The sequence below is a fragment of the Astatotilapia calliptera genome, chromosome 5 (genome assembly GCF_900246225.1).
Source record: "Astatotilapia calliptera chromosome 5, fAstCal1.2, whole genome shotgun sequence".
NCBI classification, from domain to species: domain Eukaryota; kingdom Metazoa; phylum Chordata; class Actinopteri; order Cichliformes; family Cichlidae; genus Astatotilapia; species Astatotilapia calliptera.
In genome coordinates, this window is record NC_039306.1 from 30,126,346 (window position 1) to 30,141,111 (window position 14,766).

The 14,766-nt window shown below is 39.8% G+C and overlaps 1 protein-coding gene and 1 long non-coding RNA gene across 6 annotated transcripts; one reads left to right on the plus strand and one right to left on the minus strand.

Moving 5' to 3' along the window:
• The first annotated feature begins 917 nt into the window (after positions 1 to 917).
• On the plus strand, positions 918 to 12,350 carry mbd1b (methyl-CpG binding domain protein 1b). Of its 5 annotated transcripts, none has more exons than XM_026168829.1 (17): positions 918 to 1,153; positions 1,643 to 2,219; positions 3,711 to 3,851; positions 4,004 to 4,139; positions 4,239 to 4,525; positions 4,627 to 4,709; positions 4,861 to 4,904; positions 5,079 to 5,219; positions 5,315 to 5,395; positions 5,481 to 5,501; positions 5,594 to 5,686; positions 8,251 to 8,412; positions 8,509 to 8,688; positions 8,825 to 8,905; positions 8,996 to 9,079; positions 10,809 to 10,901; positions 10,990 to 12,350. In XM_026168829.1, the coding sequence occupies exons 2-17, from the start codon at positions 1,795 to 1,797 to the stop codon at positions 11,446 to 11,448; spliced, it is 2,511 nt and encodes an 836-aa protein (XP_026024614.1). In that variant the 5' UTR covers positions 918 to 1,153; positions 1,643 to 1,794; the 3' UTR covers positions 11,449 to 12,350. The 5 variants fall into 5 exon arrangements, with proteins under 5 accessions (XP_026024614.1, XP_026024610.1, XP_026024612.1 ...); XM_026168825.1 differs by having other exon boundaries at positions 5,481 to 5,496; positions 5,589 to 5,686; positions 10,981 to 12,350; XM_026168827.1 differs by having other exon boundaries at positions 919 to 1,163; positions 10,981 to 12,350.
• Positions 12,351 to 13,395: 1,045 nt separating this feature from the next.
• Positions 13,396 to 14,754, minus strand: LOC113022909 (uncharacterized). The gene is made up of 2 exons (XR_003272468.1): positions 14,693 to 14,754; positions 13,396 to 14,237 (listed from the first exon to the last, which is right to left on the minus strand). It is a non-coding gene; the product is annotated as an uncharacterized LOC113022909 (long non-coding RNA).
• Between the last annotated feature and the right edge of the window lie 12 nt (positions 14,755 to 14,766).

Sequence of the window (14,766 nt, forward strand, 5' to 3'; positions counted from 1 at the left end):
TAAGTATCGTTGTCTTGAATAAATGCATTAATAAAAGCCAGCCTACTGAGGTATTCTTGCTCAAAAGTGCTCTATTTATAGAGCACTTTTGAGCTCTATTTATAGAGCACTTTAAAAAATACGTGATTGACCAAACTACTTTATAAAAGAACAATGATAAAAGTTAAAAATGAATAAAGCAGACAATAAAATATCCCATAAATAAAGTTAAGGATAGAAAGAAATACAATATTGTCATACAATAATTAACTAATGATTTTTAAGATGTGCTCTTGTAAATTCCCTGAAAACACCGAGATTATGTAGTGCCTCAAAAAGACGTCACAATCTAATCTCATATTTAATATTTTAATGGTTTTTAAAATCTGATTTCAGATCGGTCTCTAACGCAGCACTGTTAAAGGGATGGCTACGAAGATGACACTTTCGGGATGAGAGGCTTCCCTCCCTTCCGTCTTTTGTTCAGTTGTCTATTTAATCCCGCCCCCTCCCACAAGCCCCGCCCGCTTGAACAAGTCATAGTTGAACTAAGGTACAGTTTAATTAATAACGGTGAACAAATGTTAAAAAGTGGTAGGTAGTATTACAGCATGATGCAGTCTACAGCAGAGCTAGGTTAAACTGCTTTGCGGTGATTTGGCACTTATATGGGGTACATTTTTCACTTAGGTGTTACAAATTGAATTAAAAAAAATGAAACCAGTGTTTCTTAAATACGAAGGTATTTTTAGGTGAGAATTTTTAAAGTTATATATAAAAAAGCAAATATAAGCATAAAAACTATGTTCACTTAGGAGAAGACGGAGCGGTGCCAGTTAGTTGCTTTTGTCTTGCTGTTGGCAGTGAACACATACACGCGCGTGAAATAACGATGTACTCATTAGCGCGTTTTGTCCCGCACCTTATTTATACACACACACACAAAGGGGAGACACCACAGAACACCTTCACCGCATCCAACGAACAGTTCCGTGCTACCCTCCACAAGCTAGGGGGAGTTGCATCTTGAGTGTTCCGATGTCTTTGGTTGTGTCCAATGCCACCGTTTCCGTAGTGCTAGGTGCAGGGTAGCTATCAACGTTAGCTCTAAGTGAATAAGGGGAGCTACGTGTTGAAATCACTATCCCAAACATCTGAGGAATATTACCTAAAGGTGTGTGTGGGTGCGTGTTTTTTAGAAAACCCAAGTGGCCACAAACCTTTGTAGTCCGGTAGCGATAAACAGCTTCTATAAACATCATTTATTTTAGTTTATCGGATTAGAAATCATCCATGGAGATATGCGATAGCTAACGGAGGCTAACGTTGCTCTCGCTTATAATGCTTTTACTTCATCTAATCTAGCGTTGATGTTACACTACTGTTTAGTGTCTCGCTAATCTCAGTGTCACCAAAATATCCGCGCTGCATGTCAAACAATGACACAACTTGAAACAGTAACAAAACTTAGCAGTTTATGCTAGCTAATGCTAACGTTTTGTTTGCTGGCTAACATTGCTATATTATAGTCCCAGCTAATGAACTGTGAATAGATTTATTTCGAAACTAACTTTACAATTTCTCAGCCATTTAGCTGTGTTAACCGTACATGCTGTATAGATCATTTTTATAATCAGCCTCGATTTTTCTTTTTTCACCACAGGCTTTGCCATGATAAATTGACCAGCTTTCAACCAGCAGCCGCACACATTTAACCTCAGAGGCCAGGACATCAAGGGGCACTGTGGACATAAACATCTTTAAATGGGATGCAAGACGAACTATAGAGGAAACTTAAATTAAACTTGTGAATCAATGGATGAGGAAACGCTTGAAAGCCCACTCCAGGGCACAGAGACTGTGGAAGAAGATGCAGGACAAAACGCAGAGAAGAACAGCTGTAAAGGAGACACTGTAGAAGAGGATATAGGACAAAGGTCAGAAAAGAAGAGCAGTGAAATAGATGAGACAAATGAAGCAGCCCCAGAATCCTCAGATGGTGTAAATGCAATAGGAAGCCCCAGCTCTGGTCCCATGAAAGAAAAGGCAACAGAGGAGAAAGAGGAGGCAAAATCTTCTGGTGGTGAGCCTCCTGTTGACTGGTTTGAGCCACTTGAAGATGATGATGATGATGCCGAAAGCAATGATAGAAATGATCCAGAGGAAGAGAGTCTGGCAGGAGAAAGTGAAAGGAGCGAGAGTGTGGGTGGCAGTGAGAGCACCTTCAAAAAGATATATCAGTAGGTTGAATAATGTTGTTCTTACTATCCTTTGTGGTCATGTGATGCTGTAGTAATATTTACTCATAAAGTTGCTTTTTCTCTAACATGCTATCGATCATATAAGCCCCTGCAACACAGAAAGGTCCAGGTGATCAGACTGTCACATTACTGCCTAACAGATGTACAGTACTGTGCAAAATTCTTGAGCCACGCTAAGTTTTTAATATTTTACAGAAAAAAAAGAAAGAAATTAGGTGCAGTGAATTTAATGAAATGTGCAAATATACATACAGTGTTTTAAAACAGAGTTTGTAAAAAGCTTTAAAGTTACAATTTGGTTTGACCGAAAGTGTCAGATTTGGATTCATCACTCCATAAGACTCGAGGTCTACTTCTTGTGTAAATTGGCGTCCACCGTTCCCTTCCTTAAGAATGGCGTCTTGACAGCCCACCTATGTGTGTTTGACGACACTTCAGCGTCACTCAGGTTCTGTTTCAGGTCTTTGCTGAAATTTTTCCTGTTCCTTAAGAACATGATTTTCAGATTCTCTTTATGATTTTTTTTTTTTTTTTAGGCTGAGACATATTTTGTCTTCTGCTTGTCCCGTTTCCTCAAACTACTAGTAACAAAGTACCAAAAGGTACAATTTGAAACAATTTTTTTGTAATTTCTCTGTTATGTTTAGGCAACACTAGTTCATCTCTTGAGTTAAAAGTAACCTTCAAAAAGCCTGAAGAAGTAACCCTCAGGACCACTTTATAAAGAAATCCCAAGACCGTCTGGTTTCATGAAAGCAAAGTATAAAGAAATTAGAGATGGCTTATGACTTTTGCACAGTACTGTGTATGTTACAAGCTCTTTTGGTGTTACTAGAGTGTGCATGGATTCCTGTGCCCTCAAATAGGATGCAAACTCTAATCGTTAAAATAACTACCAAAATATACCTGCCATGTTATAGAAAACTCTAACTTGCATTTTATTTTACTTGATTGATTACTTTCCTACTGTGAGGTTCAGAGGATCGACATATCTGTGTCACGGTGTAACCGATTGATGAAGCCAGCAATTTGGGAATAGGTTTAGGTCTTTTGCTGTAATCTGATAATGAGCAGCATTATCTTAAATATTTTTGGACTAAATTTAGATGCTATGCTGGTGAGCAAGCACAGGATCCCCTTTTTTACCATTGTTACTACAGGGCGGGCAGTGGGGATGCATGCGTGCAAAGATGCTGCACAAGCTTTATGACCATTTTAAGCATCAAGTGTATTTTCAAATATTCAGAGGAGCTACCAATGAAAACAGAGCTTTAAATGTCTTATTCATTTGAGCTCATTTCAAACTTCAATGCAACTTTGCCTGTATCTGGGAAAATAACTTTTATTTATTATATTATTATTATTATTATTCATCATGTTTCTCAGGGTGATGTATTTGCAGTCTCTTTTCCCTCAATGTGATCTAAACATTTCTAAAATGTTTGAGTGTGTGTCTTCTTTTAAATTCAGGCTTCATGCACCCCGCCGTAAACGATCGCACCCTGATGAGGGATGGGTTGAATGCCCTGCACTGGGGGAGGGCTGGAAGCGCAAAGAGGTCGTTCGGCGTTCAGGATCTAGTATTGGCCAAAAGGATGTATATTACTTAAGGTAAATACGGCCTTGTAGGAATAAAGAATCCACCTGTACAGTTGTTGACATATTAATGGTGCTACCTTTTACACTCCTCCTGAAGTGTGCACTTAATATCAAAGGAATATTTTGGGTTTTTTTGTGGTTGTAATTATTTTTCTCCTTTGCAGTCCTCGTGGTGATCGAGTGAGAAGCAGAGTAGAGCTGATTTCAGTGCTGGAAGGACAGGACTTGTCTAACTTTGAGTACAAGACGGGCAAATTCTACCATGGCGAAACACCGCTCCCAAGAATTCGAAGCAGAAAGGTGTCGCTTGGTGTTATTCTTTGTATTTTAAGCATGAAGACACTGAAGATTTGAACTGCATGACTTAGAGTCTGCTATCCTCACCCTCTCATCCTTTAGAGAAAGGTCCGCGAGCGATCGTCCTCAGAGTCCAGCTGGATGGAGAGGGGAGAGGGGGCAGACACTCCTGACTCCCACCACAGACTAACCCCAAGCCTCGGGTCTAAAAACGTCAACTCCAATCATTCAAATGCCCCCTTGAACAGTACAGTGGGATCGCCGAATCAAGGGTCTCACAGTGAGGATCCACCTGCAGAGGATAAAATTAAACTCCCTGGTCCATCGTCATCTCAGCCACGTCCGCTCCCTTCTATAAATGGAGAGATCGGGTCAGAGGACAGCATACTGTGAGTCTGTTACTACGTGCAACATAACACCATCATTACAAGTGTCAGCTTCTCGTGATAACTTGAGGTTGGGGGGGGGGGGTCATCATGTGTGTCTGCAGGATCTGTGCCAGATGTGGCATTTCCTTCACAGGCACGTGGTATGACAAACAAAGAAAGAGGCCCTGCTGTCCCTCCTGTTGGGGTACGTTGGTGCATAAGTGTGTAGAATTATAAGTGAGAGGCAAAACTGCATCAGATCTATATCTGATATCAAAGGGAAACAGGTGGCTGAAGATGGGGTGAAATATGGATTCTCCTTGTAACATTACCTACAATTTTTTCCCCACTTCCAGCAGCGTCAAAGACAAAAGAACACCCAATGATTCGCTTCAGAAAGGTAATGTAACTAATGCTCAAAGGGTGCATGCTAGTATCGAAATGCTCTTAAATTCATTTCATTTCCCTTTAAAATTCTGATAAAACTGTTGCCGTGTGTCTTACAATCCACATTTCTCATGAATGTTATTAAAGAAGCAAACTGTCTTTCTCCTTGTGTCCATGCCACATGTAGTGGATTCCTTGTGGTCAGTGCGTGGGATGTCATAACACCGACAATTGTGGGCAGTGTGCCAATTGCAAACATGGGCTGCAGAGCCCAGAATCCCGGAGACGCATATGCCGAAAACGCAAATGTATATGTCCTATTCGCAAGGTAAACAGCTACACACTGATTTTTATTTATTTCTATACTTTTAAATTACTTTAGCATCAATATTGCTTTCTTATGCATTTGGTATGTTCTTCCAGGGCCCTGGAAGTGGAGGCTTCATGCAGCAGAGGCCTTACAGTGACGTTTCAGAGACATTTGACGACAGCATGAGTTTCCAGGTATAAAGTCTGTATAGTCTGAATAGTTAACACTTTGATTGGCTTTGTTTCCTGTATTTTCTAAAATGTTCATTTGATTTTACAGGGTGAAGTTACAGATTCACAGGTAACACTTTTCTGATCTTATCAAATGTGTTATTTATAGCATCGTGCTGAACAATCACTTTCCTTACTCATACTGATGTTGTCTTCACACAGCACCCCAGTCTCAAAAGCAGTGACACGGAGAACTTCTCAGTCAATGTGGATGTTGATGATGAGGATGAGTTGTCAACCGATGACGATGATGATGTGAGTGTTTTAGGTCTTTTTCTTTTTTAACGTTTGCATAAAGGCATATATCTTTACCACACACAGACACACGGTAGTGACACATTTCATTGAAGCTTTTTAAGATCCTGAAAGACTTAGGAATTAGTAGTACGATTTAAGAGTGTAGTAATGGACTGAAACGGAACATGGCAGCAATGCATCTACAACACGTGTCGAACTCCAGGCCTCGAGGGCCTGTATCCTGCAGGTTTTAGATGTGTCCTTGATCCAACACCGCTGATTTAAATGGCTAAATGACCTCCTCAACATGTGTTGAAGTTCTCCAGAAGCCTGGTAATGAACTAATCATTTCATTCAGGTGTGTTGACCCACGGTGATATCTAAAACCTGCAGGACACTGGCCCTCGAGGCCTGGAGTTTGACACCCCTGATCTACAAGGATGCCAGCTGCCGTTAAACGCCGAAGAAGAAGAAGCTGTGTCCGGTATTGTAGCTGTGTCCAAATTCAGGGGCCGCATTTGTAGGCCGATTACTTTACAGCGACGCAACAAAGGCTGTCCAAACTCGAAGACTTCTCCAAATGTGGCCGACAAATGCGTCCTTAATTTCCCCAGATTTGAAGGATGGGTCGGGTGTATACTTTCATTTTTGGAGACGAGCTGGCTGGGAGGTCAAGGTTCAACTCCCGGCACATCGTTTTCAAACCGTCCGCGGTCTTTCGCTGTTCAGGTTAAACATGATATATAAGTCACTTAGATAACTTAAAAATGTTATTGTTTGGCTTTTTTCAGTGTTTTGTTTGCTCCTGATTAATCAGTTTGGCTGAGATCAAAGTTATAGTTTTTACACAGCTGAATAAACGTCAAACAGAAAACTGATTAAACACAAGTGTGAGATGGTTGAGAATTTACTCCAGTGTCCTGTTACATTTTAGATAGCAAGGAGTAGACGGCAGAGTTTATTAAACTCCACCAAGAAAATCTGCAAATTTCATTAAAAGTTTAATAAACTATCATCTTGTCTTTATTTTTGGTTAGCACATACCTTAAACACTTCAAGCTTTAAGCTAATGATAGTTATATAAGAGCAGATGCATGCTGGTGCAATAAGCTGTACGTTTTACGTCCAATGGATGCATGATTTGATTAGTCGACTAATCGCAAAAATAATCTGTGACTAGTCGACTATCAAAATAATCATTTATGGCAGCCCTAGTCTGCACAGTGGGAACAGTAACTCAGATGACCACTTGTGACAACCAAGGTATTCAGAAAAGGATCCCACAGCACATCAATCCTTGAAGCCGATGGCCTACAGCAACATAAGACCGCACTGCATGCCTCTCCTCTCAGAACATGAACATGGAACTGAGGCTCCCCAGTGAGTCAGGATTTCTGCTACAACATTCAGACAGTAGGGTCAGAATTTTCCTTAAACAACATGAAAGCATGGATCCATCCTGCCTTGTATCAACGGTTCAGGTTGGTGGTGGTGTTACAGTGTTATGGGGAATATTTTCGGAGCACACTCTAGGCCTCTTAGTACCAACTGAACACCATTTAAACATCATTGTAAGTGTTGTTGCTGACTGGATAATGTCACAAAGCTCATCTGAAACTGGTTTCTTGAGTTCACTTTACCCAAATGACATCTAGATAGGGCTCCTGTGAGATGTGGTGAGATGAGACATCTTTTGCAGCATTTCACAACAGCAACTTCAAGTTGAGTTGAGTGAAAGTTCGTTAGTGTTACAGTTCTGTTCATGCTGGTTTTATATGAACTGCAACGTAACAACGTTTCATGTTAAAAAAGGGACACATCTTAACAATACATGCAACAACTCCCAGCTGATGTGAGGACTCCTCAGGCTGTGATGGGTGGGAGAGAGGTGAATACATTTTAGGAATATATACTCATTAGCCAAGTTTCCATCCACGTTTAGTACAACTTTTAGCAATATTTCCAGAATGTGTAAATAAATGAAAACATTCACAACTGCTATAAAAATATTAGGCTTTAGGTGGATTGTGATCAACAGTTGGGGGCACCAATTCTGCAGCCTGGTGTCATTAAACTACTGCAGAAGAAGAAGCACCAGCCGAACCTCAAAGAATGGAAAGCCAATATGGGAAAACACAATGACATTTTTGTGCTGTTTATTAATTATAGGAAAGTTACAGCCTCCACTTTGTTCCACATCAGTGGGATTGCTGTTTCATTCAGGCTGATTGCAAACAATAACTTTCCTCCCATATAGACAATCTCCCCCTGTACCCTTTAGACACCTCAGCACTAGTTGGTTAAAGACTGTTGGAGTCGACTGCACATTTTTTTTTGTCTTTAACTTTCTCTTTATTCAACCAGTTAATTAACCAGAATGATTCAGTAAACATTGAATTTTACACATTTTTACATTTTGGAGATTTATGGTGGAAATAGAAGTTGTGTAATTCCTAAGACACCTTTTGCCCATAGTAGCCCATACTTGTCGCGTATCTTTGATAAAAGTGTGTCTCTATTAGTGATTTCTTCACTGTTGTCTTGTTATTTTGACCCAATTGTGTGAATTTTCTTGTTTTCAGTGGCACAAAAAGCGGAAGCGACGTTCCTGTGGAGAATGCAAGGCCTGTCTCTGCAGGAAAGACTGTGGCACGTGTGATTTCTGTATAGACAAGCCCAAGTTTGGGGGCAGTAACAAGAAAAGGCAGAAGTGTCGCTTACGACAGTGTCAGAGGCAGGCAATGGTAAGACTGACAGATGCAATTTTGTAAAATAGTTTTTCAATGACACTGCTTCTTCCAGTATTTATTTAAGTAAATTCCTCTGCTTCTACCTGGCAGAGGCATTTGCTGCCCTTCCAGATGGGACAAGGTGACTACGGACCAGATGGCCCACTTCCGCCAGGCCGGCCTAGACCTCACTACACATACAGTCGCAAGTTAGGTTTAAAGAAAACCAAAGGGTCTCAAATGGGCTATGATTTAAGCGACAATGAAGATGATGACAGTAATTTACAACCAGTGAGTGCCCAACGCCTCTGGTCATTTATTTTGTTTCCTCTTTGCTCATAAAGATTATTTTTGAGGTCATTTGGCAGCTACGACTCGATCACCCCATTAATTGTGAACCTGACCTGGCTTTGCTCTGCCGTTGTAGATTAGTTGGAGCTCGTCACCTGTGAGGTCTAGCAAAAGCTTTTTTGACACGAATGTGAGAAACCACCAATCATCTATGCAGGTTTGAAATCAGATCTCAGTCCACACATATTTTGACAAATGCCCCTCATCTCAAACAGAAACACGATTTCAACGTAACGCTGTCTTTCAGCAGTTGAATAATTCCGAGTTTGGAGTGCAGAACGGACTGTCAGACAGCGTCCCTCAGATCAGCAACCACAGCAACCCCCACCAGGTAAGTTTAACTTAAACAAAAGCGTTGCTCTTTCTGATCCTCACCAAGAGGTTTGCTTCAAAGGTCTCACAGCTCTGTTGTAAACTGTTGCGCTTTTCTGGCTGATTGTGTAAAAAGCCGACCAATGCCGAACGACGGCACGATCCTCACTCATCACGAGCCATCAGCCTCCTACTTACACTTTCGTATCATGAACACTTACTGGAACCCCGTTTTCTTAAATCTGTGGTCTTTTTCTTTTTAACCTTTGCTTGGTAATGAAGTCTGAACAAGTAAAGTGTATAATGTCAGGGTTGTTGCTTCTTGTTACAGTTCTCGTGGTCCTTTGCTGTTGTTTCAATATTTGACAGCATCATTTAAATGAAGCTTTTGAGCAGTTTGCCTTTATTGCAGTTTTACAGAATAGAAGCATGAAAGACAGAAGGGTTACAAAATGTAACAATGCCTTCAACCTGGATGGATAAACCAGAGATGTTGCAGTGATTCGGTTTGTGTCTAAAACATTTGGCATGAGGCCACCCACAAAAGTTAATGTGATCTGTTGTAATGTAATGGCTGCGTTTTGCTGCCAAGCTGTTTGTGCTCTCTACTTGTCACCACCCTCTCCTTGGCTGTCCTTCAGTTTGTCCTTGTGGTCACTTGTTTTGCCAGTCAGTTTATGGATGAACATATCTAATTTTCCACGATTTATTTCAAATATGATAACAGTCAAAGTTTGTTTGGCCCTCCTTATCTAAACTATGTGTAGGGAAGAGTGTAGATTTCCTTTTTTGACACTTCACCAATTGTTAAAAATGTGGCCCTTTTCATACATGTATCATTTTGTTCATGGTTTTCATTGAAGCTATTTGATGTTTTCCAGAGGTGGTGTTGGTGTATACACAGAGATAAAAGAATTTCTGCATTTGTCACAGCTGGTCTGATCTTCTTCTACGTCATAATTATAGACAAACACAATTTTGCTAAAGTAACGGCATAGTTGCGCACATCTTTATATACCACAGTGTTTAATAATTCAATACACAGGCTAACCCCCCCCCCCCTTTAAACAATAGACTGTAAATAAAAGATGGCACCAAATAGTTTTTAGCAAATTGAATTCTTAAATTTAGCTTCACAAATTTGTTCTTTTTTTTTCCTTTTTTTTTTTTTATTTCTTCGAGCCACAAGTGAGCATATTTGGATAAAAAGTTAGGGTGCTGAATTGTAGTTAGCCCTCGCAAGATGTGTTGGCATGGTGTATGAACTGTATGGATGTATGCAACAGACACAGCTAGCTGCTAAGTAGTACAAAGTAACAGTTTAATAATGTCAAATTATGTAAAATTCACCCACATACAGTGGTGTGGTGTTGTTTTATTTATTTAATTATTTAACCAGACTTTAAGATTCTGTGGGATCTGACTTGTTTTATGAGCCAGCCTCAAATAGCAACTTGAGGAACTACAATGTGTTTGTACAAGTTTATTTGTGGGATTCCCAGAGGCTGCTACCCGATACTTCACATAATCTCCATTAGTAGCACCAGAGGTTTCCTGTAGCTGCAGACTTCCACAAAGGATCCATTTCTGTCTTCAAACGGTTTCAGTGTATTAATAATAAACTGCGTTGTTGGACTCTGACACAATTTGATGTGCAGGTGTGGGCTGGGTGTAGTTTAATATTTATAATTTTGCATTAAGTTAAAGACTAAGGCCCCACTCTCATGAGACCAACTTTGTCAATACAGGAGCAGCAAAACAGATGGGATGCAGAGAGAGCACAAAGTGCCAGAGAAGCTACAAAGCAAGTTGTTGAAGAAGACGAAGATGAGTTGCCCTTGGTAAGTGTCCTGCTGAGGCTGCCTGTACCCCCCAAAACAATCATATGTGTATGTATTGTTATTCGTTTATTGTCTGCAGATTACACAGATCTTCAGCTTGGCTGATAACTCGGTTGGGACTGGTACAGATGCGGAAAACCACCTCATGAAACTACTAGACTCTTTACGGTCCTCTGTACTGCCCATATTGTGGTATGCTATAATGGTGGAGGGCCCGCAGCTGCAGCTCATCCAGTGTTCTAAGCAGTCCAGCATGACTGACACCATGGTGCTGATCGACCCGGGCTTCTTCTATCAGGTCACGGTCCAAAAGCAACCGCTGCTCCCCACCCACCCGCTGTACGACTGCTACCCAGCACGTCTAACCTCGGTGACTGAGGTGGTCAACCTGCTTTTGGGTCTGGAGAAGTACTCTGTGTGCCAGGGGATGCCTCCTAAAGAACCATTACATTATAAAGACCCCATCATACTGGAACGGTCATCAACATGTGATTTCTTGGTGAAGAAGAATGTGGGCATTTGTAATAACTGCAGAGCACTTCACTGACTTCAACATCATCACAGACAGAAATGGGGAAAAATGTGAGCAGAGTGGAGACCACTGGTTTTCTGGTGACACTTTGTCCCATTTTATTGTAATTTTTGGTGATGATGTATATCAAAACTTTACAGACTTACCTCTGGACTGTAAATGGTTTATTTTAAGAATCACCAAAGGCATTTCAGGAGTTGTGACGTTATAATCCAGGCGTGTTTCTTCTCAGATGTTTTATTATGTAGGTGTAGGGCTTTTCTACTTGACTGTTATGTGTCTTGGCTTTGGCAGTGTGTTGGACAAGGCTGAAGTCAGCCCTCTGTGTGGTTAGTGTGCTGTTGGTTGATTCACACTCTTACTTGAGGAATATCCCTCGCCCTCCTTACCATTATTCCACATTTTAGTAGCCCTTTTAGACAACTGTACTCCTAGGAATTAGCCCACAGGTTTGATTCCCAGCATTAACACTGTTGTCATGCTACCGGGTTCATTCATACTACATACGACAAAGTTAATAGAAGATTTGTTTTGGTAAAAACAAGTGTGCACCTCAACTGCTTTCTTTTTTAATTTAATAATATATTCACTAGTGTCATCACTGTTGTCACTAGCACTCCATTAGCTCTTGCTTGATGTGCTCCATTTTTGCATTTGCTCCCAGTGACAATACTAAGGCCAGATAAATGTGAGTTAGAAAGGGTATCCGGTGGCAAATCAGATGTGTGGATCCATCTGATGTGGCGACCACTTGGGAAATAAGGGAGCTGCCAAAGGTACCCTTCTATTAGAAATAGTTATTTAAATTGAATTATGTGATTATTTCAAATTCATGACCATTCATACTGGATTATAATAATGACATGTTGATTCTGGGCTGAAATTACAAGCATTTTTTAAATGTCTTAATCTGATTGCAAAGTAGTCGATTATTTGATTGGCTCTTCCGCTGAAGGCAGAATGTGCTCCTAGCAGCAGCGGGTGTGGTGTGATGAGTTTCATACGACCTTTAAAAATGCATTGACGTTGTCCCATGACAGGAAAAAAAAAGTACAATTCCCTCCTGAGGTTTGTTCTCATAAATAAATAACTTTAATCTCATAACTTGTTGGGTAGGTCAGCTTTTTTCTGGTAAATCTAACCTACCCTCCTTTTTTGCTTTCACAGGGTGAGTTTTTGTGTTTATATTGCAACAGAAATATCTGAAAAGTGGGAAATATATCATCACAAACTGACCTAGTATGGACATATTACGCTAAATTTGTATTCACCCTATTACTATGACAGTCTAAAGTCATTAGAGCAAAAGCAAAAGTTCAGACACGACCCACAAGCTATAAGTAGGAGCAAGCCGCTGTTTTAAAAAGACCCAAGACGTCTGTGATAGTGATTATCCAGATTATCTCGATTTCAGCCCAATGTCATGTCGAGTGAGAATATTTCACAATATATCCACTGAAAACTTTATTCACTGACCCCGTACTTAGACTTGACACTAAAAACACCTTTAAGATCTCAAAACACAAAAAACAGATTAAGATGAATGTAGTTAAACATTCCTCACAAATCTTAAACTAAAACCCAGCAACGGGATTTCAGTTGTTGTGACTGGCAGCATGTTAGCTGAGAGCAGAGAACACTTTCCTTAAAGGTTTAGTTTTGGTTTTGCGAGGTTTTTGTTGTTTTTGGAACAACATGCTCTTGTTAAACTGATGATGTAGCAACAATCGTCATACAGACGATGACTCGTTATAAATCTGAAATAATAATACGCACTTAACGAGTGTCCTTCCGTCTCTGTTCTCGAGTAGTATAACACTTGGCCTTTAATTGTATTTTCAGCTGTATAATGTGTTTTGTTTTTGTTTTATAAGTGTATAATAATTCACCCCCCCCCCCTCCCCAAATTACAAACCTCTTGTAAGTTTTAACAATGTGAAATTTTATACATTCTTGATGTGATTTTTTTTTAAATTATGTTTTCCTCAAGTAATTGTGCATATGTTGAAATATTTGGGAACAGTGGGTTATTCTTTAAAAAAATATTATTTAGTCTTTGAATTAAAACATATTTGAAGAACTGACACAGGTTTTCCTCATTTCTGGTCATTTTTGTCTTTGTGGATGTAATGTTTGGCGATAATGTTATAATATTTTGTATTATTTTACAATTTGCCAAATGTGTCTAAATCATCAACTGAGTAGAATTAATTGACTTAAACTTTATATGCAGTAAAATCAATTTATGTGGTTGCTGTCTGTTAATTATTGATTTTATGGTTGAGTCAGTGGAACACATAACCTAAAGAGAACATATAGCCTATAAAGCTAAGCAAGCCTTAAACATACTTTGATCAGTTAATATAAATCAGATTCTAGAGAGAGTTCGTGTAAATTTGACTGCAACAGTGTAATGTTCAGAGTTCAGCTGTGCCTTTAACAAGCACTTTGTCGGTTTTGTTGATCGTTCTTCATGAGCGGTCAAAAGCTTTGCTATGAATTCTGGGAACTGACTCTTTCAAAAAAGATGCTCCAGGTTGTCCTGTACTGATGAAGATAATCAAGGAAGAACCAAGTGCTGTACTTACGAACTTTCTCAGGCAAAACTGACCATTTAACCACAAATTTCAGTTTCCCCTTTATGATTTGTTGCCAGGACTTTAGCGCAGCTGTTGTTTGTGGATCTCTCGCCTTTAACTTTGTCTTCAGAGAGTGAAATGTGTGCTTCACTTGGCTGGTAACAGGTGTTTAACAGGTCCTTTTTTGTTTTGAGACACTTTTTTCGCCCGTTATTTGGTGATGTGCTGAAAAAAATATTTTAATTAGTATAAAGCTGTTTCTGGATCGGATATACTTCTTAATACTTACAGTGAATTTTCTTACAACATTTGAAGCCCTGAAATTAGTCCAATATTAATCCACTCCGAAACATTAAAAAGTTAGCACTTCAAAGGATATTGAATGCGTTTTTTTAATACTAATAACTGTCAGAGTTCCAGAAAATCTGGATCTCTTTGTATAAAAGAAATCAAATCATTATTGACGTTTATTGCAACTGAAGTTATGGAATTAAGGATGGAAGAACGCAATAAACTTCCCATTAAAAAGCCATGTTGGGCTGCTATAATTTGGTATGGTGCGGTCCAAATTATCTCTGACCTAGAAAGCAGTAAAACTAAAACGACTATTTGAATTTTTCGAGTTGAACGTATCAATTTTTAAATCTGGAAAAGTCTCTTGGGGGTTTGGAGAGGGTTACCTTGAATGCTGCACATGAATCCACGCTACTGTGCAACACCTGGGTTACATTCTTATTAGCGGATCGAGTGGCGC

Coding starts and splice junctions, on each gene's coding strand:
- mbd1b (XM_026168825.1), top strand. CDS start 1,795: ATGGATGAGGAAACGCTTGAAAGCCCACTCCAGGGCACAGAGACTGTG. Junction 2,220..3,710: donor ACCTTCAAAAAGATATATCA/GTAGGTTGAATA, acceptor TTTTAAATTCAG/GCTTCATGCACCCCGCCGTA. Junction 9,080..10,808: donor ACCACAGCAACCCCCACCAG/GTAAGTTTAACT, acceptor TTGTCAATACAG/GAGCAGCAAAACAGATGGGA.